The sequence below is a fragment of the Eschscholzia californica genome, unplaced genomic scaffold (genome assembly GCF_041429995.1).
Source record: "Eschscholzia californica isolate CP2 unplaced genomic scaffold, dmEscCali1.0.p SCAF_2, whole genome shotgun sequence".
In the NCBI taxonomy this organism is placed as follows: Eukaryota; Viridiplantae; Streptophyta; class Magnoliopsida; order Ranunculales; family Papaveraceae; genus Eschscholzia; species Eschscholzia californica.
Genome location: NW_028238309.1, coordinates 16419443 through 16445855, shown reverse-complemented (window position 1 = coordinate 16445855; position 26413 = coordinate 16419443). Strand labels below are relative to the sequence as shown.

Genomic DNA, 26413 nt, shown 5'->3' with positions numbered 1-26413 from the left:
TTGAATTTTCTTCACCAACGAACCGAGAATGTTGGATTGTCGACGCCAAGCAGAATTTCTAGGGTTTGAATCGATTTTGGCTGTAAGATAGGTTGATGTTTGTAGGTTTTGGTGATTTAATCTATTTGCTTGTTGTTTGAAGAGGCTTTTAAGGGGTTTGATTTTGTTTTTGGTTCTAAATTCTAGAGAGAGAAAGTTGCAATTTCCTTCATAATTTGCTAGGGTTTCAAAAGTTTATATACTTTCAATGGAAGGAGAATCTGATAGTGTTTCAATGTATAATCTAACTTCTTCATTGATTTATTTTCATTAAACAATAGATTATGAGTTATGAATGATAATCATGAGTTATGAATGATAATCATGTGTTATGAATGATAGTCTCTGAATTATCTTTAATTTATGTTTTACAATAGATTTACAGTTTAATTTTACAACTTAGTTGTTTGTAGTACAAGTTGTTTCCCACTTAGATGCAAAAGAATCTACAATTTGTTCGCAAGGCTACGCAAAGTGTTTGCAAAGCCTTGCAAAGGCTTTGCAAGCTAATGCATACTCAAAGATGTTTGCAAGTTACTCACACAATCGAAGTGGTAGATGTATGTGAACTTTGTATACATGAGAACAAATATGAATTATCCTTAATTTATGTTTTAAAACATTATTATGCTTGGAAGAGATTTACAAGATCTTGCAAATATTTTACATTGATTTTGCGCTTCTTTGCAGTGCTTCGCAAACATTGATATTGAGTTTTTTGTTTTGATTTATTGTTTGATGTTGCCTATTGTTATTGGAGTCTTTCAATATCAATGTGATTTTGCTTGTTTCAAGATTGGAGGTGATAGTACTGTTCTTCAATTGAAGGAGTATATATGTAAACAATGGAACAATTTGACTCCATCCCTTTTCGAATTGAGTTGCAAGACAGGTAACCAAATTATGAAAATAGATTCTATTTTCATTTACAATCAGTATTTCACTATTGTTTGGCGAACCGTATTCACATTATTGAAGGAGAAGTTACTGTTATAAATCATCCAAGTTGTTCTTCATCTATAGTTACTACTGCATCATCTTCAAGTCATAACACAAGTCCAACCACTGTTCCTTTACTTTCTAGTACATGGGCATTAATTTTTAAACATCTTGATCAGAAATTTCAAGGTGGTGTAGAAGAATTCCTTATGGAGTTCATGAAATACTCTCTTGAATCAGGCTATGGATTTCGTTTTGTGAAAAACGATCCTTATAGGATTACAGTGGAATGTGCTAGAAAAGATACTGGTTGTAATTGGAGAATTCATTCCACGAAATTCTCGAAAGAGGTTGATGTCTTTATTATCAAAACGATGAATAATTGTCATACTTGTGGAGCTGGAATGAAAGACATTAAGAAACATCGTTTGACAAGTGCTTTGATAAAAACATTGGTGATGAAGAATGTTCAAAGCGATCCATCTATCAAACCTAAGCAACTTATTGGTTATATATTTAATACATATGGGTTTGATATTAGTTACTATTACTGTTATACTGGCAAGGCACTAGCTTTGAAGGACATTCACGGGGACGCATCATATTCTTATCATCATTTAGTTTCTTATGTCGATGCTTTGCAAAGAAGCAATCCGAATAGTTTTGTGAAACTTGTGGTTGATCCTATTTTGAAAGAATTTCAACGTTTATTTGTTGCATTTGGGGCTTGTATTCATGGATTTAGATTTTGTCGTCCGATTCTTTATTTAGATGGAACGTTTTTCAAACGGAAGTTTAGTGGGTGTTTACTAGCTGCAACGGGCAAGAATGCCGAAGGAGGTAAACCATGTTTTTTAGCTTTGTACTTGGTATTATTTTTTTTAAATCATTACAAACAAGTTGCAAGACATTTCAGAACTATTTCAATCACTTCGCAAATAGTTTGCATGTAGTTTGCAAACACTTTGCACTGCTTTGCAAACACTTTGCAGAGCCTTGCAAACACTTTGCAGAGCCTTGCAAACACTTTGCAGAGCCTTGCAACAAGTTTGCACTGCCTTGCAAACACTTTGCAGACCCTTGCAAACACTTTGCACTGCCTTGCAAAGATGTTGATTATATAGTTGTTCCTTATATTGTTTTTGCAGGTTTTTATCCACTTGCATTTGCCCTCGTAGACACGGAAAATCAAGCTAACTGGTTGTGGTTTTTGGAGATTCTTCGTAAGATTATTCCCGAAAGAACTTACGCATTTCTTACTGATAGACATCCTGGGTTGATAACTAGTATATCTACTGTATTCCCTTCAAGTCACCATGGTTATAGTGTGTGGCATTTAAAGCATAATATATCTACTAGAACAAGAGATAATAACTTTGCATCGTCACACATCCTTGAGTTTTTCACCCGATGTGCTTATGCACCAAACCATTTAGAGTTCACGCCTTTTTTTGAAGAGTTGAAGTCTATTGGTGTCCAATCTTTTGAAGCATTTCTTAGGACAACACCTTTTGAGAAATGGGCAAATGCTTACTTTCCGGGCAATAGATATGGTGATACATGTTCTAGTATAGCTGAGAGTTTTAACTCATGGATTTTAGAAGGTCGCAGTTATCCAATCACACCATTGGTTGACTATATTCGCAAAAAGTTGATGGTTTTATTTTCTACTAGACGTGATCTTGGGGATAGTTGGACCACTATTCTTGGACCAGTGATGGAAAAAGAACTTGATAAAGGATTGAATAAAGGTAGAGTTTTTAGGGTTATACGAGCTTCATCCTCGACGTTTGAGGTTGTTGATGGTAGATCTTTTCGAGTTGACCTTGAGAATCGTACATGTAGTTGTGGATATTGGAGAGTAAATGATTTTCCTTGTTATCATGCTCTATGTTGTATTTCAACTGCAGGTTATAGTCCATATGACTTCATTAGTGAATTCTATCATGCTTCTCATTATCGTGTGTCGTATGAGAAGGTTATTGAACCTGTTGTTGATTATGACCTTCCGTGTTATCATCCCGATGAGCCTACTATTTTACCACCGTCTAAGAAGAAGAAACCTGGAAGACCAAGACAAAAGAGGATACCGAACAGTGGATCAAAGTGGAAGAGGTCGATAAAGTGTAGCGTGTGCCATGCACGTGGTCACAACAAGAAGACTTGTAAATTTGATGTTTGAATAAATTTTCATTATGTTTTGCTTTCTACCAAGAATACTTGTCAACTTAATTCATGAATTAGTTTTCATTATGTTTTCACTTACTATTGTCTTCATTGTGGCAGCAGCTGTAACATAATTGCAAACTCTGCAAGGTGTTTGCAAGGCTCTGCAAGGTGCTTGCAAGGCTCCGCAAGGTGTTTTGCAAGGCTCTGCAAGGTGCTTTGCAAGGCTCTGCCAAAGCCTTCTAAGCTCTAGCAAAGCTTTGAAATTTTATATTGTAATTGTTGTTGACGTTCTTATACGGGGGTTCGGGGGCGGAGCCCCCCGTTTTTTTAAAGAAATGTTCAAAATAATCATACTAAAAATATATATAACTTTAGACGACATTGCAAGTACTATGCAAGCTCTAACAAAACCTTGGAAATTTTCTCAGGATTGATCAAAATCACTTGTAATAACCATGAACCATATTCACATCATTTTCGTTTTCTTGCTACAGGGTTCGGGGGCGGAGCTCCCTTTTTTTTTAAGAAATTTATATGTATCTTTATAATTTAATCGTAAATGTTGTCGAAGTTATTTTTTTTTTAAGAAATTTTCAAAACAATTCATACAAAAAATATCTAACTTTAGATTTTGTAACTTTGTAAGGCATTGCAAGTACTTTGCAAGGCTATGCAAAGTGTTTGCAAGGCACTGCAATCACTTTGCAAGACACTGCAAGGAGTTTGCAATCTATTCAAAACATGTAAAGGTAATATGAAATACACAAACATTCTTCGTTTACATTGAAGTTTACATTGACTTTGCACTTCTTTGTAGTGTTTTACAATTTAATTTTACAACTTAGCTGTTTGTAGTGCAACTTGTTTCCCATTTACACGCAAAACACCCTGGAAATTGTTTGCAAGGCTCTGCAAAGACTTTGCAAGGCTCTGCAAGTACTTTGCAAGGCTCTGCAAAGACTTTGCAAGGCTCTGCAAAGACTTTGCAAGGCTATGCAAAGGGTTTGCAAGGCTATGCAATCACTTTGCAAGACACTGCAAGGAGTTTGCAATCTATTCAAAACATGTAAAGATAATATGAAAATAAAATACACAAACATTCTTCAAAATGTAATTATAATAAATACCTTCAATTTCTCAACCAATTAACAAAAATATTCATTCATTCATCAAAATATTCATATCCAAGAGACAAATTTAAACTTTTTTTCCTTTTTTTGACCAACAGTAATTCTCATCAGAAATGATATCAACAACTAACTTTGCTCTAAGTTTTGTCATCTCAGATGGTTTGATCTGCATTCCTTCAAAATCACCACCCTTCGTAATATTTGCAATAAACTAACACACGTATAAAGCACAATCTACTCTGTAAAGAAAAGACAAGTCATTGAGTTGATAAATAACCAAAAGCATTACTTGCTATAATAAAAAAATGATGCTTTTATACTTACGAAGTTTCTAATTGTTGTGGACAGTGTACTTGTGTTCTCATTATTCGCGAAGGAGGTTTTGGACGCGAATTATTGCTACCATAAGCATACAAAAGACAGGCATCTACAACATGTATCTACAATATAAAACAAATACTTAGTTTACATGGAGTTTTCAATGCTCTGTAATCACTTTGCAAGGCTCTGCATGGTCTTTGCAAGGCTCTGCATGGACTTTGCAAGGCTCTGAGTGTGTAAACACAAACATGAAAATAAAAAGAAGACAAACACCAAGGGTTGAAATTTACCACTCTCTTTGCATACGTGAAAAATTTGTCGGGCTTTCTCTTAAGATCTTCATTTTCATAGTGTGCCATCATGGAGTTCAAGTGATACCATTTCTAAGGATTTATAGTCAATACCAAAAGCGACCAATGATAACCACTGAGGTCATTCTTTGACTTCGGATGATTGATTGGGAATATCAGCATTTCAGAGGAATCATCAAATGTTGATAATTTTGATTGAAGTCTATCGGTTCTCTTGGGAAGCTATTAAAAAATATTAATAGAAGCATGTAAGTATTCTTTGCAAGGCTCTGCAAAGTGTTTTCAAGGCTCTGAAAAGTGCTTGCAAGGCTATGCAAATACTTTGCAAGGCTATGCAAATACTTTGCAAGCTTATGAATACATACCTTTTTAGTATACACGAGAACAAATATGAATATAAATCAAGTGTACTTAAACATATTAATAAAAAATTTAAAGATACTCACACAATCGAAGTGGTGGATGTATGAGAACTTCCTCTCTGTCCCTTCTTTCTTCAATTTCCAAACAAAAAAATCTATTACAGATCCATTTACAAAAGAATTTGCGAGAAGTTCTTCTAGTTGTTCAACATTTATGTTGATCCATTCCTTTTGAAAACACCACACAAGATCGCTACAGAATTACACACAAAAAGTTAAGTTATTTGAGAAAAATTATAACCTTCTGAAAATAAAGAAATTGATGATTACCTTTTTCGATAAGCATACCAATCTTTCATGATTATATTTTTTTTCTTCCGCTGTTAGCATTTTGAAATTTCTGCACCTGCTTAAGTTTAACATTTTTCCAGCTTCAAGAGGTGGATCCTCAAAGTTCTCATCATCCGAGTCGTCATTAATCGAAACCATCTTTCCCTTTTCAGTCACTGTTATTCCCATTGAAGTGTCATTTGGCTTTTTCAGTTTCTTCATCTTTTCAACATAAACAAAAAGTGGGTCTTCTAGTTTCTTTCTCTTCGGGCGTGCCTTAACCCCTCTTTCGATGGACCCCTTAGCAATGTTATTCTTCATTTAAGCAAGTGTTTTAACCATTTCAACTATTTCTTCAGTAACTTCAGCATCGCTTTCTGTTTCTTCGTCATCTTCGTTGTTTACCTCATTTTCTTCATTTTCATCTTTTTTTGCTATATCATCTTTGATTTCCTTAACTACATCTAAAATCTATTTGCTTACATCGTTGATGGCACCTGATTCTTTTGTCATCTCTGCGCCGATGTTCTTGCAACTATTTTCTTCTCTTTCTTGCTCTTTACCCTCATCTTCTTCAATGTTTTCGGATTCAGATTCTTCTGCATCTTTGTTGCTGCCCTCTTCATCCTCCTCATAATCTTTTTCTCTCTCCTCATTCATTTCTCCCCCATGATGATTTTCTGGATGTTTTTCTAGTAACAACATTCATTCTTTCAATTCTCTTACTTCTTTTTTAAGCATACTGATTTCATTCTCTTGACTATTCAGTCTTTCCATCAAAGTTTCTATTGTTGCTCTAGAAGGAACATTCACTCGTTGCACCGGTGAGCTTTCGTTCTTTTCAGTTCCTTCCAAAATGTTCGAAGAAGAGAGTAAATGTCTTTCTTCATCAGAAATTTCTAGACACTCATCATAAACCTGCATTGATGTTATTGTAATTAATATCTACATTCATGCTAAAGTGCAACACAAAAGAGATTTAAAACGAAAGAGCTTTGCAAGGCCTTGCAGACACCTTGCAGAGCCTTGCAAGGCCTTGCAAGTATGTTATTTTAATGAAAAGATCTTACATTACAAAAGATAACCAAAGGAATAACAATAACAGGCAGTAAAAACATAACAAAAAAAATCTTACATCTTCGCTCCTTATATTGTCGAGATCAAATTCTTTCAATGTGGATTGTAATGTAAAAAAATCCCACCTAGCAACCCGAGGAGTCAATGTTGATTCCCTTTTATCTTGTCCATGATGTTAACTCTTTCGCAAAAAAAATACTACAAAAAGATGACGACTCATGAGAAAACATTTTGTAATAAAATAGGAAAGAACAGAAAGGTAAATATGATTAGAAACTTACCAAAAGAGATATTGCACACCCAGCTAGATGTGAGTTTTTGTCACATTTTGACAATTTGTCCATCAAATCTTTATGTATATCAGCTGCCAATTGATTGATTTCATAGTATCAAAATCAATGACAGCATTAAGTACATTCTGTGGTATAACTCCCGGACCACTTGCATAAAAAAGTGATGCTAGCATGTAGAGTTTCAACATCGTAGCAAAATCTTGATCATGATTTTCATCTCTATCCTCTGAATTTTTTGCATGGTGAAACAAACAATCGTAGATATTTGATTTTTTTTAATTCTCCTAATTGATTGAAATGTTCACGGACAAAGTCAGAATTTTTTGGATTTCCTCTTGCTAGATTTGTACTTCCTCGATTTGGAACTCCAAACAATAGTGCAAAATCATCTGCCGTAAACTTTATCTTTCGGCCTCCTATGTTGAAATGCTAACTATTGAAATCAAAAAAATTGAGTACTTTATCCACAAAACTAGCAATTTTGTCTTTATTGCTACTAGTAATTAAATTCTTAAAAATCAGTTCAAAAAATCCTCCCAAATGGCATCTCCTTGAGTATCTCCATAGTGGTTAAGTTTATCGAACCCTTCAAATCGGATATGCAGTTGCGTTATCCATTTAAGCCTGATCGAACTGATAATTTTCTTTCTACGACGGCTTTAGCATTTGATCCCTTTTGTTTTTTGTTTGTTTCTGCTTTACCCATATTGTCCATCAAGAGAATTTTATGGTTAGTCAAGAGATTAGTAACCTTACAAAGATATTGTAGGATTGTCTAATTATAGAACATAAATTAAATTAAACAAGGTGTTTGCAAGGCTCCGCAAAGTCTTTGCAAGGCTCCGCAAAGACTTTGCAAGGCTCTGCAAGGTGCTTGCAAGACTCTGCAAGGTTCTTGCAAGGCCTTGCAAGGTCTTTGCAAGGCAATGCAAAGTGTTTGCAAGCTCATTTGATCGCTTTAGCATCCTGGATTTCAAAAATAGAAGAACACTTATCAAATCTTCTTCTCGGCATGTTATTCACTCTCATAACCTAGTTTAGTAAACACCTTGATTTCATGAAGGAGCTTCGAAGTACAATCATGATGATTAGTTACAACAAGACTTGGTTGTTTCATTTCAATGCTTTATCCACTTGGAAGCCAAATCATTAAACTTCTAGTGAAGATATCAATAAATAGCATTACACTTTTAAGAGAAGATATTCCTTTGGGGAATATCATCCAACAACTTACGTGCTTCAAACAGGAACAAAATGAAATCGAGATTGGGTTTGTTGCTAATGGTCGGTGGGAAGTTGAGATGGGGTTTGAAGAAGCCCTAGAATCATCCATTTTAATTCTAGGGTTTCCAGATATGCACACAGGAACAAAATGAAATCGATTTGGAACTCCAAACAATAAAATGAAATTTAACAATTTGGAATTATCTAATAACAAGTCAGAAATAAAGTGAATATCTAGGGTTAGAGAAATAAATGAAATCGAAACAAACTACATTGAAAATAAAGAAGATTGAGATTGAGAGTAATTAGGTCGTACATTGTTCTTGGAGATTGAGAAGAGAGAATGCCTCAGCCAACCCTAGCCAGCTTTAGAAACGAGAGAGAACGACGAAGTTGGAGAGAGAAAGACGGGAGGGAAAGAGGGAAAATCTAATTTTCTGCTTAAGGGTAAGTTGGTCTTTTCACTATCATAGTAAATTATCTAATTGCCACCAGGGAGGTGAAGCCTAAAAAAGTTTGATGAAACTTTTTTAACCAAAGTCATAATTTTTTAGGGAGTTTTGGCCAAATTTCCCTTTGAATGAATACAAATGTTAAATAGCTCACCATTTTATAGAGTTACTAGAATTTAGATGAATTACATGCTAATGAAGAATCTTTACAAATCATGTCATCTAAGAAAAAGAAAGGGCAAGTCATCATGATTTGTTATTCCTATAAAAAAAGAACACAACAACAGTAAATTAAAAACCTCATATAACAACTACTTCAGGAAACTTAAAAAAAATGCCTAGGAAAGAAAATATATATAGTATTAGAAAGAATATCATACTTAGTGATGAGCAACACACAGGAACAGCTCCATGCCAATCCTATTAGAAGAGAGACCATTAATTAGAAGAAACATTATTAATATATCAATAAAGAAAAGAACTTGTTCAAGTAAAACTCAAAATTATTATGATACTTCACTTCAAAAAAATAAAAGAAAGAAACGATAAGCTAGTTCATGACTACCTGATCTCTTATGTTGATGATCTTCTTGAAAATTTCGAGAAATTTTATGTAAGACATTTGAGGTTTAGGTGGGAGAAGAAAAACGTTTCAGATTTTGGTATAGAGAAGGTAAAAAATATTATAAGAAAATAAAAGGAGGGAGTGGGATATTTATTGAAGAGAGTTAGGGTTTCAATATAGCAGCTGGTGCCGAGAAATGGTTCGTAGGGGGACATTTAGCTGAATGGTAAAGTTAGAGAGAAAAAATGGAGAGGAGTCAAGTTTCTATAGGCACCCCCTTCCACTCCTTTTTTACAAATCAAAGTCAACGAGTAAGCCTGGTCAGTCAAGAAGTCTCTCTAATGGTAAAGAAGTCTCTTTTTTACAAATCAAAGGCCCACTCATATAATAGGTATTTAATAATTGGGTTAATACTATTTTGGCCCCCTAACGATGACCAACTCGCCAAAATAGCCCCCCAAAGATGACCAACTTCCAATATAGTCACCTAAATCACTTTTCCGACTACTTTACCCGTCCAATATTAGTTTCTCTTTTTGTCATTACCAATTCTACCCTGCTGACTAGGGGTGGGAAAAAGATCCGGAAGACCGCTATCCGACCCGTTCGACCGAGATAAAAAGTGTCCATGAACACCCGATGTTCATAACGGTCAGTGTCCGACCGGTCCGAAAGAATTGGCGGACGGTCACGGTCAAAATTCTATGTCGAAGGACCGACCGCTGACCGACTGGTACGAGTGACCGAATAGGTTGACCGACTAAACTGTCCTCATTTTTAGAAGTTGACCGTTGAATTTTATAGACATATGAATATATGATGATCGTTGGCTATAGTCATATAGTCCTCTGGAAGACCAAACATTAGTGCATGGCTTAATTATATCTTGTCAAATGATGATCCACTGTGTTTTTTCTTTTTTATATTTACTTTTGATTTCTTGGCTAAACATCTTCATTTGTAAGTAATTTTGTTTGTGGTAATAAAAATAAAGTTCTGAATTAAGTAAATTTATTGGAAAGTCCGGACCGAGACCGTCCGGTGTCCGACTGGACCGGTAAAATAAACGGTCTTGGACGGTCAATGGACAAAAAATTCTTAAGAGTGACCGTCCGATTCCGCCCGAGTAAATAGGTGGTCACCAACAGTTTATGTCCGAGTCGACCGGTTCGATGAAGTTAGAGTCCGATACCGACCGGTCCGGACCGATTCCCACCCCTACTGCTGACATTGATTTGTCCAATATTTATGGTCCCAAGAACATTAAATTTCATTATTAAATTTCACCTTTCACTTAACAATAACTTTTTTAAAACTTTTAGTTAGTTCTTCTTCTCTCTCTATCAACATCTCTATATTTGTATCTTCATCTCTATTATCATCACATTCAACATTTTCTTTTTAGATTTTTTCGAAATCAGTTTTTTTAATTTTATTCTCTCATGAATCACCACTCTTGCAAGTTGAAGTTTGATAAGATGTTAAATAGAAAGTAAAGATATGTTATTTTGGTACATTATCAGGATACATTCATTTATATTTAGTGTGATGAAGAGTTTTCTAATTCAAAATGCATTGTATTGGAGTTAATAAATCATCATCCCTAACAAGTTCCCTAGTTTTACCAAGGTCATATCTATTTGGACCAAATTCATCACTTTTTCTTTAACTTGAACAAGGGAATCAAGCTACTAAACTCTTTTCAAAATCAACTACTCCATTAATATCAACCATCATCAGTAAATGGGTATTTCAAAAACACCTAATCTAGAGAAAGAAAGTATGGAGAATCAAAAAAAGTCATAGCAATCATAATTAATAATAAAGATGAAAATATATCCAGACAATATTAAATATAAATCGACTTAGAACACACTAAATATTAAAGAACGATGATGATGGTGATGATGATGATGATGGTGGTGGTGGTGGTGGTGGTGGTGGTGGTGGTGGTGGTGGTGGTGGTGGTGGTGGTGGTGGTGGTGGTGGTGGTGGTGGTGGTGGTGGTGGTGGTGGTGGTGATGATAACGACAATGAAGAAGATAAAAAAGATGTTAAAGATGATGATGGTAATGAAGGGGAGAAATAAGAAGATGTTAAGGTAATGGAGGACGGGATAAAATTAATTAGGGAGAAAAAAATTATTTGTTGAAAGAAAATAAGAATATGTTAATGAAGGACATAACATGGTGATTAATGATCCGGAGACTATAAATATGGGGAATAATGTCAGAAGGGTAAAATTGATAATAGATAAGAAAAAAATTTAATGTCTGACGGTAATTAGACGGAAAAGTAATTTAGGGAGCTAGTTTGGAAGCTAGTCAGTCATCTTTTGGGGGCCATTTTGGTGAGTTGGCCATCTTTAGGGTTTCAATGTAGCAGCTGGTGCCGAGAAATGGTTCGTAGGGGGAGGACATTTAGCTGAATGATAAAGTTAGAGAGAAAAAATAGAGAGGAGTCAAGCTTTTATAGGCACCCCCTTCCACTCCCTCTTTTTTACAAATCAAAGTCAACGAGTAAGCCTGGTCAAGAAGTCTCTCTAATGGTAAAGAAGTCTCTTTTTTACAAATCAAAGGCCCACTCATATAATAGGGATTTCATAAATACTATTTTGGCCCCTAACGATGACCAACTCGCCAAAATAGCCCCCCAAAGATGACCAACTTCCAATATAGTCACCTAAATCACTTTTCCGTCTACTTTACCGTCCAATATTAGTTTCTCTTTTTGTCATTACCAATTCTACCCTGCTGACATTGATTTGTTTATGGTCCCAAGAACATTAAATTTCATTATTAAATTTCACCTTTCACTTAACAATAACTTTTTTAAAACTTTTAGTTAGTTATTCTCTCTCTCTATCAACATCTCTATATTTGTATCTTCATCTCTATTATCATCACATTCAACATTTTCTTTTTAGATTTTTTTCGAAATCACTTTTTTTAATTTTATTCTCTCATGAACCACCACTCTTGCAGGTTGAAGATTGATCAGATGTTAAATAGAAAGTAAAGATATGTTATTTTGGTACATTATCAGGATACATTCATTTATATTTTGTGTGATGAAGAATTTTCTAATTCAAAATGCATTGTATTGGAGTTAATAAATCATCATCCCTAACAAGTTCCAAAGTTTCACCAAGGTCATATCTATTTGGACCAGATCCATCACCTTTTCTTTAACTTGAAGAAGGGAATCAAGCTACTAAACACTTTTCAAAATCAACTACTCCATTAATATCAACCATCATCAGTAAATGGGTATTTTAAAACACCTAATCTAGATAAAGAAAGTATGGAGAATCAAAAAAAGTCATAGCAATCATAATTAATAATAAAGATGAAAATATATCCAGACAATATTAAATATTAATCGACTTAGAACACACTAAATATTAAAGAATGATGATGGTGGTGGTGGCGGTGGTGTGGTGGCGGTGGTGGTGGTGGTGGTAGTGGTGACGACAATGAAGAAGATAAAAAAAGATGTTAAAGATGATGATGGTTATGAAGGGGGAAAATAGGAAGATGTTAAGATAATGGAGGATGGGATAGAATTAATATGGAGAAAACAAATTATTTGTTGAAAGAAAATAAGAATTTATTAATGAAGGATATAACATGGTGATTAATGATTTGGAGACTATAAATATGGGGAATAATGTCAGAAGGGTAAAATTGGTAATAGATAAGAAAAAATTTTAATGTCTGACGGTAATTAGACGAAAAAGTAATTTAGGGGGCTAGTTTGGAAGCTAGTCATCTTTTGGGGGCCATTTTGGTGAGTCGGTCATCTTTATGGGGCCAAAATGGAATTAACCCTAATAATTTTAATCCTTTGTGTAAGCTGTCCAAAATAGCCCCACTTCAAAAAAAAACTCTCAAATACATATCCCTCCTGTTTTTCGCCCAAAAGTCTTGTCAAAACTCTCCATCTTCATCACAAAATTTGTTATATTTTCAAGAGAAAAAAAAATATTTTTCCATTATACTTCTTCCATTCTCTCCCTCTCTCTCGAACACTGTTGCTCCTTTCTCTCTTAACCAAAGCTATGCTCCTTTGTCTCTCTTGTTCTCTTTTTTTCTCTCTGTAAACCGAAGCTTTCACTCAGTGTCTTTGTGCTTCAAATCGGTGACTCTCTTCGGGTGTAAAGGTGAAAGGAAGGGTGGTTAGAGGGTTGGCAAACAGATATGACGGTTTGCTAAGCGTATCAATGTTTGGGTGAGATTTACTATTCGATGCGTATTGAGATCACAAGCTAGCTCGATGGGCGATGATAACGACGGAAGAGTTACGGAAGCTCTTATCGGGGTATTACGTGGATCCATGTTTACACTGCATTAGTCAAAGGTTTGATAAGGCGCCGCCTGCCTACATTCTAACAAAGGTCGAACGGCTCTTCCTAGCCGAATAGTAGGTGAACACGACTGAGGGCGTATTCAGTCATGATCTTGGTAAGCTAGAAAATTTATCTTGTTATATTGTCTTATTTGGTGTGCATATTGATATCTTTGTATATATGTAACACTTATAACTATTGATATATTAAATTGTTGATGTGTGTGGTGCGAGTAGGATGTCTATGTATCCTACTGAGCTGACCTTCGGGTTATCTCATTCCTATTTGTTTTTGTTCAATTGCAGGTATTAGTGACCCGGAGTGACACAGTTTACTTCGATGGCTCACATTATATAAGAATATAATTTCTATTATATTTTGAACTTACGATTTTATCACGACGTTAATATTATATATGTATCATCTAGAATAGTTAGGATCGTTCTCTCACTTGTTTGTGATTGTACACATGTAAATAGTATGCAAGCTATCACTTTGAATTTGATGTTATTGATAGGTTGGAGTTTATGAAAACATATATGAATGTTGACAAATTTTTCAAGTTTGATGTGTTCAATTTATAGAGGAGATTCTGTCCAAATTCAGTCTCTTCTGTGAATTGTTCATATACATGAATTCAAGTTGTTTTTCTCTTTATGAAAACTATTTTGGATTACACATTTTCCAAACATATTTTCAAAAGTTTAAATTATATTTGATTTTTTGCTGCATTTGTTCTTGATTTGTAACTCGTGATGAGAGTTTTGGATTGGGTTTATATTTGAAACTGGTTTGAGTGAGTATTATACCGAGTTTGTTTTATAAACTGTTTGGCAAACCGTGGTTCGGAACACGGGGCGTCACAATTGGTATCAGTGCATGAGTACGTGCATTGGGCCGACTGACGTCAGAATATACTTTTGAGTGCTAATGTGTAACTAAAAGTACCAAGGCTTGTTATATCCGTAAAAACTTCAAGATAAAATATGAAAAGATAATAATGTTGTTGATTTTCTTTTGTTCTTATTTGAGATTTTAAGCTTTTGATTTTACCTTTGCTGACTTTTATGTGCTCAGCACATCTGAGTCGGGCCTTCGTGAAGGACCACTCAGATAACATAATGTGAGTAAGGTTCATTTAACGGTAAGTTACTTACATTACAATCTTGTTTTCTGAGCATAATTGCCTGCAGAAGATAGTGATGATACTGGACCGAGCTTTTCTAAGGTACGAATTGCATTCATATTAAGCTTAGGTTCATAGCATTGGTTGGTTGTGGATGGACTTCTGTGATTTTCATTACCTACTTCTATGATTTTCGTTTCCAAAAAAGAAACGTAGATTACGAATATGTGGTGAGACCTTTCTTGTTTTAGGGTTTAATTAGATTGCTTCAAACCCTAAGTCGACCCCTACACATTTATAATGAAATATAAACCCTACTTTTAGATTTTTTTTTAGAAGGAAATTGGGGACTATTCCTAATCTTATGAATGAAGTTCAACTATCATATAATACACAAAATGCATGAAACAAATTGTCTTTTCCTCTAAAACTGAATATCGATCTGGACTAATCAGATAATTAATATCTAGGGCTTTCATTGACCTCTTCCAGAATCTCAAATTGCTCAAATTCAATAACAAACAACTAGAAATATTATGAAGTTATCAGCAGAAAAAATGAAAGCAAATGTTTATGGAGAACCCTAGATTAGTTGATTACTTGTTTTTGTTTATGAAGAACCCTAGATTTCAGTTTGAAGTTTGAATCTTTAATTTATACAAGCATTAAAGAGAGATGATGATGTTAGAGAAGCTGAGAAGGAGAAACTGATGAATACCTCTAATCAATTCATGGTTTGATCTCTCTCGCTCTCGGATTCCTCTCGGTTGAAGTTCAGAACGCTCTTTCTCTCTCTAGTTCTTCGGTTCTTCCTTGTTCAAAGTAAAAAAGGGAAATGATAAAGTTACAAAAGATTTTGACAAAAAAAGGTTCCCAGCTGATGTTGCGGGTGTGGTTTCAAACTTTGACCAAATCTAGGCCGTTGAAAGATGAAAATCACAACTGCCACATCAGCTGGGAACTTTTTTTGTCAAAATCTTTTGTGATTCTAGCATCTCTCGTAAAAAAAAACCCTAGCTGCTCTTACTAAAGTAACCCTCCCCATTTGAAAAATTAACATAACTACTCATGGCTGCAGCCAGGCTGCCAGGGGTAGTCTCTTAATGCCTCCGCCCTTGAATCTACGTTTTTTTTTTTGGATAGAGAAGGCAACGTAGGTGTTGAAACCGCATGTTTGTAAACTAGCAGATCAATGAAAAACTCAAAGCCTACTCCGAACCTAAATGAAATCAACGATTTTTATCTCAAGTAGAGTAATCTCTCTTTCTCTCTCTTGATAAAACAAATGAACATTAGGGTCATATTAACATAAATATATCTCAACTGTTAGTTTGTTAGTTTCTGGGTTTATACCAGAATCAAGATCATTATTTAGACATTTTTTTTTATACAGAGGTACTAAACTAATTGTGGAAAGGTTTGATAAAGAGGGATCTTCAGAAAGAATAAGATCTCTTTGTCTAGTTTGTCTTTCTGGACTTAGTCTCGAGCCCGAACCCAAACGGGAAGAGAGGGTCATAATGTGAGTCCCCGACGTTCATTGGTAGTTGATCGGCAGATTTTAACCAAGTTCATGCTAACTTGCTTGTGAACCCATAATCACCAAATAGAACATCAGAAACTCCTTGGACTTCACTGCCAGGGAGCCAAGCGGCCACAAGAGGATCCATCGATGCAACATAAGGGTTCAATCACGACATACTACCTAAATTGCGCAACCTTTGGCTTCATCCTCACCGATTGACTACCCAAATTAAGTTCTAGAGAGCAGCCGAGAGGTAACTACACCAATTTTTTTTGTTACTCTACTGGTAAATCAACAATCTTTTTGTTACTTATTGAGTTTTTAATGGTGTTTAATCAACAATTTGGTTTGTTACTGCAACTTATAAAGGTAGATGCTATATTGGTGCTTATTAAGCTAGATGTTTTGTTTGTTATTTATTGGCAGACAACAAAGGTTTTGCTGGTACTTATTAAGCTTTTAATGGTGTTTAATCAACAATTTTTGTATATTACTCTACTGTTTTAATGGTCATCAAGATTTTTTTCTATATATTGGTTTCTATCGGCATGATTTTTTTTAATATGTTGGGTTGTTACTGATTTTTCTATTGTTTGGAAGTTGTAATTTATCATTGGTATTTGAGAATGAGTTTGGTAAAAGAATATAATAGGATACGTTACATAAGGAGGATCGAAAATAGGAGATCCGGCGGTCAAGATGAGTTGCAGAAATAATATACGTGTATGTACGTGACGGATCGAGAAGACGAGATCCGACGATCAAGAAGAATTCAGAATATTGAAGATATTTGAAGATATATTGAAGATATGTGAAGATTTAGTTTCTTATATTCAGAATATCTCTTGTAACTATCTAATGGTAATATTAGATAGATTTTGTATTATTTCCTAGTTTAATAATCAGAAACTAGGAAACCTTAAACCCTAAGTCATCTATAAATAGGAGAGGGTTGTAGGAATAAAACTCATCGAGTTATGTCTGACCAATGTAACCGATCAACTCCCACATACAATTGTATGTGGTGAATTATTAATAAAGAATTATTTCTCCGTGGATGTAGGTCTTGAATATTCGACCGAACCACGTTAAATTATCGTGTCATTATTTTATGTTCATATCTCCGATTATAATATAATCGTGAATTTAACAGAATATGTTTTGAAGGAATCATCGGAAGTCGAACTTCCTACAGTTGGGATGGAGTTCGATAATGTTGACGACTTGTATGATTATTGTCTTCGTTATGCCAAACAAACAGGATACCCAGTTGAAAAGACATCGATGCAAAATGTTCATGGAATTCTTCGGTGTGTTGCGGTAGCATGTGGTAAACATGGAGCATTTAAACCGAAAGAAACCAATTTAGTTGGTCCCCAACCTAATGGTAAGAATGGATGCAAAACTAGAGTTGCGGCTAAATTACATAGTAACAGGAAACAAGAGACTACTATTGTGTGTCAAGACCATAATCATAACCTTAGTCATGGAAAAGTCCGTCAATATAAATGCAATAGGAAGATCAATCCGTTTGTGGCTAGACGACTAGAAATCTATGATATGGCAGGAAGTCGAAGTTATAGGTAGGGGTGTACACGAGCCGAGCTCTTAACGAGCTGCTCGAGCTCGACTCGACTATTGCTCGTGCTCGACTCGAATATTAACGAGCCCGAGCTTAACACGAGATCAAAATCAAGCTCGTTTACATAAACGAGCCGAGCTTGAACATTCTTTAGTGTATCACGAGCTACTCGTGAACAGCTCGTTTAACATACTCTTATAATAGTATAGTACATAATTACGTATTAGTATTGAAACTTGTACATGAAATATCAACCATTAAAAAATTATCGGAATATGAATCATTAATCATTATTATTGTATGTGACAAATGATCATTGAAGTATTTTGATGATTTTGAAAGTTTTAATTTGAAGTATTTTGATAAACGAGCTTAAAACAATGCGAGCTCGAGTTCGAGCTCGAGCTCGTTCAAACTTATACGAACCGAGCTTGAACAAGTGGACAATTACTCGAACGAGCTCGAGTTCGAGCTCGAGCTCGACAGTAAAATACACGAACCGAGCTTGAACATCTTACTACTCGGCTCGGCTCGACTCGAGTACACCCCTAGTTATAGGCAACTAAGTTGTAGCATCAGATGGACATGAAAATGTCCCATTTAATGAAAGAGATCGTAGAAATTACACCCAAAAGGCAAGGGTGCTACGTCTTGGGGAAGGAGATAGTACGGCGATTCAGGAGTATTTTGTGGCTCACCAAAGAAGAAATAATGGTTTCATTTTTAGAATGGACTTAGACGACTATTGTTGTGTACGTAATGTGTTTTGGGCAAACCAGAGGAGCAGAGAGGCCTATAAAGAATTCAGAGATGTTGTGACATTTGATACGAGATACTTAACAAATAAGTATGGTCTTCCTTTTGCTCCGTTTGTCGGAGTAAACCATCATGCACATTCTATTCTTCTCCTTTGTAGTTTGTTGTCTAACAAAGACACAATTACATTCACTTGGTTGTTTACGACATGACTTGCTTGTATGGAGGAAATAGATCCATCTGCCATTATTACAAACCAAGATAGAGCTATGCAAAATGCCATTGCAAGCGTAATCCCAACACAAGACACCGATGTTGTTTTTGGCATGTAATGAAGAAAGTTCCTGAAAAACTCAAAAAATAAAAAAAAAATCGACGAGATAAGTTATTTTCTTGGTAAAATTGTATATGAAACTCTAAAGCAATCTAGAGATTGACGTGGGTAAAAGATAGATAGACCGAAAAAATAAGATTAAGATCTCATACAATTTTAAGCATGAATACAAGTTGAAAAATCCTAAATTAATAAGACAATTTTAGAGAAAGAAAAACCGAAAAAATAAGATTAAGATCTCATACCTTGAAGTTTCCAAGATGAGTAATGTGTTGGATTTGAAATAAGGTGTTGTGCTTACCTCTCTATCTAGAACTCGATTTGGGTAACCTTCGGCAGCTTCTGTGGGGCTTGAAACCTTCGGCTGCTCAATTTGTGCTCAACGTGGTTAATTCTGTCCATCTCTAGTACTTGATTTGTTGTAGAGATGTAACGGAAGAAAGAAGAAAACCTAGCTCTGGAATAAAGAAAAACTCACAGAGAGTTCAATTTCTGCTTGGTTAGGTGGGAGACTAAAATCTGGGCTGTTCATTTAGGTACGACGAACGAAAATGAAAACAGTCAAAAAAGACGAACTAAACATGAATAAAAGCAACGGAACCGAATTACCGAAGGAATAATAGCAGCTTATCCCAATACGTTTTAATTATTGGTCAGTGTGCTTCCAATTCTATTCATCCTACAAACTTCTTTTCTCTTCTTATGTTGTAGTAATCCTACTCACTAACCAAAAATGCAAAATCAACTAGTAGGGACTACTCTTAAGGCATTCATGGTAGTTCAAGTTCATTTTGTCTACTGTGAGTGTACCCCAAAGCATTATCCACAATATCATTTCTCATGTTTTCTCATGACAATATGTTCTTATGGAATGGATTTTTTCGGTATTTATTCGCCAAAATTTGAGACGGATGATACGTATTTTCAAGAAATTTACTTCTTATGCAAAAACTCTCTCTCTCTCTCTGTCTCTCTCTCTCTCTCTCTCTCTCTCTCTCTCTCTCTCTCTCTCTCTCTCTCTCTTCAAAGGACATGATTACAAGGAAAAAATCAAACAAAAGAAAGCCATTTATTGAGACATTTAATTGATGAGTGAATTACAGGACCCAAACCAATTACTACATTGTATCAGAGCAAAAGCCCATTTATAAACCTCCTCTTTTTACAATCAACAACAAAAAAAAAGAACAAGATTTTAATCCACAAGATCTAATTTCACACTGCACCAAAATAAGAACAAACCGATCTCTTCCTCGAAATCAACTAGACAAAATCAACAGAACCATAGTTGTGACCAAAGCACATTAATTGCTCATCTTCATCTACTAGTAGAACATAACGTAAAGCAACTTCGTGAACATGAGAACAGTGAAACAATAGTGAAGCCCTACGTGATTCTCAAAATCCACATTCTCTCTTAACCATTTTATTAAAAGAACGTCAAGAATACAATTAAGAAGGAAAACAACAGATCTGTTATAAGGGTTCACATTTTGTCCATTGGAACGATGAAGACCCAATTTAGGGTTCTTATGATGAAATCCTCCTACGTTAGGGGATTCGACAGGAGGTGACTGATAACCAGTAGGAACTTCATTATCTTGACCATCATTAGAATCAAGAATATTAATCTCACCACCATAAACAGAGTAATTGAGAAGAGACCCAATTCCATGAACCACAATTGCTTCATTCTTGTATAAATCAGGATGACTAATAACAATATCATCGATCGTAAAATTCAAGATTGAGTTGTTTGTGACAAGAATTGTGTTGTTGGGTAAGAGAGTTGGGATTCTTGAACCAACTTGGAAGGTTTGAAGGAGAGAGAAAGTGAGTAGTTGTGGGATGCTATGGTAAGCCATGATTGATGGATCAAGTTTGGAATATGAGATATTGAAGAGAGGATTGTTATCATCAGTTGGGATGAAAAGAGTTGCAGAAGAGAGTGGGAATGATAATGGGTAAGTTTCAGAGAGAAGTTTTGCCCAATAATTGAAACCCCCATTGTTGATTAAAACTTCAACAATGCATTGAAGTTGTTCTTGAGATTGTGGTGTTTCAGCCATGGAGAATGTGATTAGGAGAGAGGAGATCAAGAAAACAACCAGGAAATTAGTATTAGAGTAGTGGGTAGCCATTAAAAAAGACAATAGAGAAGAAAAGAGAGGATCTTTCAATTTTCAGTAGACAGATTAATGAAATTATAGAGAGAGAAACAATGAGAGAGAAGTATGAAACAGAGGAGAAGAGTGTGTGTATATATATATATATATACAAATAAAAGTCTTGAAGGAGAGAGCTAACAACTTTATAACTGAAATAACTATATTTCTAACTAACTAATTCAGTGCTGGAAGTTTTTCATCACCTTCTTTTTGACGGCTAAGTTGTAACGAGTGAGAATCTAGTTGACCTACTCTGTCTTCTAAGGAGATGTTCGGAAATATGTACGAGTGTCTTACTATCTCTGAAACCCACCGTGGCGTGATAGTAACTTGTTTGTATCTCCACGGCCAAGAGTGGGGTTCCAATAGTAAAAAGAAGGTAGATGTTTTGGGGGAACAAACAAATGTCCTGGGCACAAAATTTCATAAGATGGGAAATAAAAAATGCACTCCAAGCACACCCTTCTTCTCATGTTGCTGACTGACTCTCTGCCGACGACTTCTTTATGTTCTCTTTCTTTCCTCTGTCTCTCTCTCTCTCTCTTTCCATCCTTCTCCCTGCCTTTCTTTCTCTCTCTCTAAGTTTCGGCGCAGGGGAGGGCCCTCTGTCGAAATCCTTCCATTTTTCAAACCATTTTTCGTCTAAAAAACCAGACGAGGGTTCCGGCGAAGGGCCCCTCCCCTTTATCGGAAGTTAGAAAGAGAGATAGAGAAAGACAAAGAGGGATGGAGAGAGAGAGAGAGAAGAGAAAAAAGAGAGAGTGACGAAGATGAGAGATGAAGGAGAGTGGTGGTGGCGCCCGAGAATGATGGTTTCGCCATAATTAGTGGTGGTGAAGTACAAAAAAGTACACTATAACTTACTCCTTTCAAATTGCAAGACACAATTTGCTCTTACAACCTTCTCTCATCAGATAATACCTCATTGAAAAGCCTATTATCATGCAGATTGGGCTTCGTCACCTATATCATATGAAATTTACAAGCGGAATGTTGGTTAGTTATTATAAGCTCAAATTTTATTGCTCTGAAACTGAGTTACAAAGTTATGCAGACCAGATTGCAAAGCTATCCATAAATTAAAACAGGTTAGTCGGTTACATGAGGTATAAGTCTGGTCGTCTATTTTTATTGGGAGTTTGACAGAGATCACATCCGACGGCTAATATAAAATCTTCTTAGTGTAAATTAAATCAAAATATAAGGGTATTAGTGTAAATTGACCAAAATCAGTTAGGATATCCCTACAATAACTAGTACCTATGTATTTCTCTCCTTACCCAAGATTTTCTGTCACTCTTCCAAAATCGACGTCATCTTTATTACTGAGCGTTCTCTCTTTTTTCCATCTCAAGAGAGTTTTTCTCAGAAATTTTGATTTAAATGTCATCTCCAGCATCATCCAAGAGGGATACGTCGCGTCTGTAGGACGCGGCGGAAACCTAGTGCAAATTAAATTACAAAGCTCTGCAAACCAGATTGCAAAGCTCTACAATGAGTTTGCAATGCTTTGGAACTTTGTTTTAAACTACTGCAACTGAAATTCATAACATATAAGAACAAATAAGTAATCAAATGTATAGTATAATAAGAAAAGAAACAATTAAAGATACTGCAAAGAACAAATATGTGGTTAACTGTTCCAAATTATCACATTCTAAATCATAACCATTCATCAAAATATTCACAAACGCATTTATCAAAATATTCAGAGCAAAAACTATATTCAAATGCCTTTTTTTGATTTAATCCAACAATATTTATCATCTGAAATAATTTCAACAACTATTTGTCCTCTAAGTGTCCTCGTCTCATTAGGTTCAACCTTCATTTCTTCAAAATCGTGGCCTTTTGTAACATTCAAAATGCATTGACGTACGTATAGATCACAATCAACTCCGCAAAGAAAAAGACAAGTCATTTAGCTGATAAATCATAAAAAAAATATGTGTAAGCATGAATAATTTATACTTACGCATTTCTAGTTGTTGTGGGCAGTTTAATTTACACATTCATCAAAATATTCAGAACAAAAACTATATTTAACCGCCTTTTTTTATCTAATCCAACAATATTTATCATTTGAAACAATTTTAGCAACTATCTGTCCTCTAAGTTTCCTCGTCTCATTAGGCTCAACCTTCATTTCTTCAAAATTGTGGCCTTTTGTAACATTCGAAATGAATTGACATACGTATAAAGCACAACCAACTCTGCAAAGAAAAAGACAAGTCATTTAGCTGATAAATAATATAAAGTATTTTACTTGCTCTCTCTTTATTCTTAAATGAGGTTTTGGACGCGAATTATTTGTATTGTAAGCGAAATAAAGAAGGCCGTCCACAATATTTGTCTAAAATATAAGAAAATACTTGATTTAAACATTATAGTATAAGTTAAATTACACTATTCATTTTATTTTTGCGAATTGTAGTTTTTTTCGCATTAATAAAATTTGTCGCCCTTTTCTTTTCTTGGCATCATGGAGTTAAAGTGAAACCTTTCCATGGTTTAATCATGTACAATATCAAAACTGACCAATGATAACCACTTGAATCCTTCTTTATCTTCGGATGATTAAGCGGAAATATCAACATTTCAGAAAGAAACATCAAAGTTGCATAATTTTTATTTTAATCTTTTGGTCATCAAGGGCATCTATTGAAAAATACTAGTTATAACCCGCCCTTAGGGCACAGCAGGGGCGAGCCCACATAGGGGCCTGTGGGGTCACGTGCCCCCACAGGCCCAAATGTGAGCTCCATTAGTTTTTAAAGTGGTGCCTTTAGTGTTCCCTTTTTAAGTACCCAAATGAAGCTTGCCAACCCAACCTAACTAACTCCAGCTATTAAATTCACCCAACCCAATAAATAATTGTCCATGTACCCAAGAACTGCCCATTTAATTACCCATCTCAATCATGACAGTAAAGGCACCATATATCCTTCGCCCATCCCTTAAAAACCACCCATCTACCTTGGAAAATCGCAACTACTAAAAATTTCCTAAATCAAATTACTGCAGTTCTTAATTGCTTGTATTTTATTCAAAATTAAATATTCTATCCACCATCATAAAGCAAATGGAGTAAGAAACAAATTCTTAATTATTCAAACTAGTTCTAATTGAAACTCATCCCTTAATTGTTTCTATTTAAATCCAATTTTGACTCAACAAGAAACAAACAAGAAACAAACAAGAAACAAGGATTATAAAGTTTGGTAGTAAAAAAATTTTACAAAGTCGTGGAGAGATATTTTAAACGAAAAGTTATGGACAAACTGTTTCACAATTTAAGAATCTTCGTAATAAGTCACAAGACCGGAACAAAGATGAGGATTGAAAGAAAATCGTGATAATATTTTATGAATACGTAAATAGGTAGAAACTCATCGAGTACAACTCCAAATATGTAAATAGGTAAAATTTTATGAAACAATAAAAGTCAATCTCTTTTAACGTATGAATTTTTATTTCATTTGATTTAAATGTGCCCCCACATCAAGAAAATCCTGGCCTCGCCACTGGGGCACAGATAGTTGTGCCTAACACATCAATAAGAAAAAAAACGACTTGCTTCACCTTTGCCTTCACTTGTGTGTTCATTCTCTCGTACAAAAGATTAGTGATTTTGGAACCCATTAATATGAAAAAGGCGTAATTCACCTTCGCAAACAATAACAAATAAAAGAACCTGAACATGTATGGAGAATTGAAACTAAAAATTAAAATATGTAAATAGTTTTGGAAAAATATAGCTTTAAAATAAAATAAAAATCTGAAATAATTTATGGTTTTGAACATAATACAAAGAAACAAAGAATTGTAAATATGGTTTAAAGGATAAAAATATATTGTTTTTTACTTTTAAATGAAAAAATTTTACTTACAAGAAATAAAAGATGAGTATGTAGATAAATTTTGCAGTGGATAGGTGGAGAAGCAAACATAAGAAAATTGGATTGAAGGATTTTAGGAGGAGAAAATTGTGTAGATTTTTGTAAAATGACAACTTAGAGATGATAGGTTGTAACCTACAAATAGTTAGTTATTTGCAAGGTAATGAAAAAAAAATTAAAGATGGTTAATAAATTATAAAAAAAATGCTACTTTCTTAATTTATATACAAATTATTTTGACACGAAAATTGATAAAAGATAAAATTTATAAATTCACGTAAGAAATTATTAGGAAAGTTTACATAAAAAAATTTCAGATAAATTATAAAAAAAAAACTTAGTGAAAATTTACATATGAGGAGGAGATATGCCGCTATCAATTTACATAATTCGTAATGTGTAGTAAGTATAAAGATATAAGAATATCAACTAATGTATAGATTTCAAATGATCAAGATTAAAAAAAAAAAAATAACAATAAACTTCCCAAAAGATGTTCTTCCACACCAATTAATTGGAAACGATTCGAGTGTTAGGAAAGATTGAATAATCAAAACTTCAAAAAAAAAAATATATTTGTTCACTACAAAAAGATAAACATAGAAGCCAAATCGGTAGTTAAGCCAAAATCACTATATAATTTGTATAATAGGATGAAAGTGAAGAAAATGACATAGATGAGAAGATATATATAGACTATAGAGAGAGCGAGAGATTTGTTTAGTATTTATGATTAAATATTTACAATTGTATTTGCAATCAAACATTTTACTATCCACAATTGTATTTACAATTAAATTGATAAAAGAGTTATATTGAAATTTCGGAATTAACCATATATCGAAAATTACATAATTATAATATCGAATACTAAATAACTAAGAAAAATTAAAATTGAATTGTGAAATTTGTTTCATTTGTCTCTCTTAATCACATTTTGTTATCTCTTCTCCTGACGAGGCTCACAGAGATCAACAATTAAAATGAAATAAAAGAATTTCACCATCAACTAAGTACTTATGACCCATTGTTTCTAGCAATGTTTTTTTTTATTAGCTAATATTTCTTTGTAATTCTTCTACTACGAAGGAGAAAGAGGTATGAGGATGAGAGGTTATGAGAGGAAAGTATATATAGAGGAAAGTATGGAATCCATTAATCTCATTTTTATAACCGATGAACAATTACTTCTTGAGAAGTTATAGAGATGAAGAGACTATGAGTGAAATACCAAAGGCCGTGATTAAAAGAAGAAAGAAGGGTTGGGATGTAAGGGTCATGTTTTCATAACCTAAAGAACAATTCTTTAAGGAGTTATGGAGAAATTTTAATGACATTTGTTTAATATAATATCCATTTAGTAGAGGTCATTTAAAGGACGTTTTTATGAGTGGTATGCGAGAGGGTGATCAAATTTTACTTTTTTGAAGTAGGTAATAGATCGAACGGTTAAGATGATAATG

General features: G+C 34.4%; 1 protein-coding gene and 1 long non-coding RNA gene across 2 annotated transcripts in view; one reads left to right on the top strand and one right to left on the bottom strand.

Moving 5' to 3' along the window:
- The first annotated feature begins 473 nt into the window (after positions 1-473).
- Positions 474-3160, top strand: LOC147556549 (protein FAR1-RELATED SEQUENCE 6-like). The gene is made up of 4 exons (XM_086658658.1): positions 474-599; positions 730-931; positions 1018-1818; positions 2127-3160. Exons 1-4 carry the CDS (start codon positions 474-476, stop codon positions 3158-3160), a joined length of 2163 nt encoding a protein of 720 aa, XP_086514784.1.
- Positions 3161-4246: 1086 nt separating this feature from the next.
- The window catches only part of LOC147556547 (uncharacterized), a 42383-nt gene continuing 20216 nt past the window's right edge, over positions 4247-26413 (bottom strand). The window contains exons 2-10 of the long non-coding RNA XR_015235455.1: positions 9028-9067; positions 8858-8909; positions 6960-7664; positions 6737-6876; positions 5602-6519; positions 5356-5524; positions 4889-5131; positions 4602-4717; positions 4247-4516 (exon numbers count right to left, since the gene is read on the bottom strand). This is a non-coding gene — a long non-coding RNA (uncharacterized LOC147556547). The remainder of the gene's footprint in view (positions 4517-4601; positions 4718-4888; positions 5132-5355; positions 5525-5601; positions 6520-6736; positions 6877-6959; positions 7665-8857; positions 8910-9027; positions 9068-26413) is intronic.

What these genes read in the sequence shown, in the direction of transcription:
- LOC147556549 (XM_086658658.1), top strand. Translation starts at nt 474, where the DNA reads ATGCAAAAGAATCTACAATTTGTTCGCAAGGCTACGCAAAGTGTTTGC. An exon ending in ACACAATCGAAGTGGTAGAT is followed by an intron (nt 600 to 729) that starts GTATGTGAACTT and finishes GCTTCTTTGCAG; the next exon opens with TGCTTCGCAAACATTGATAT. An exon ending in GGGCAAGAATGCCGAAGGAG is followed by an intron (nt 1,819 to 2,126) that starts GTAAACCATGTT and finishes TTGTTTTTGCAG; the next exon opens with GTTTTTATCCACTTGCATTT.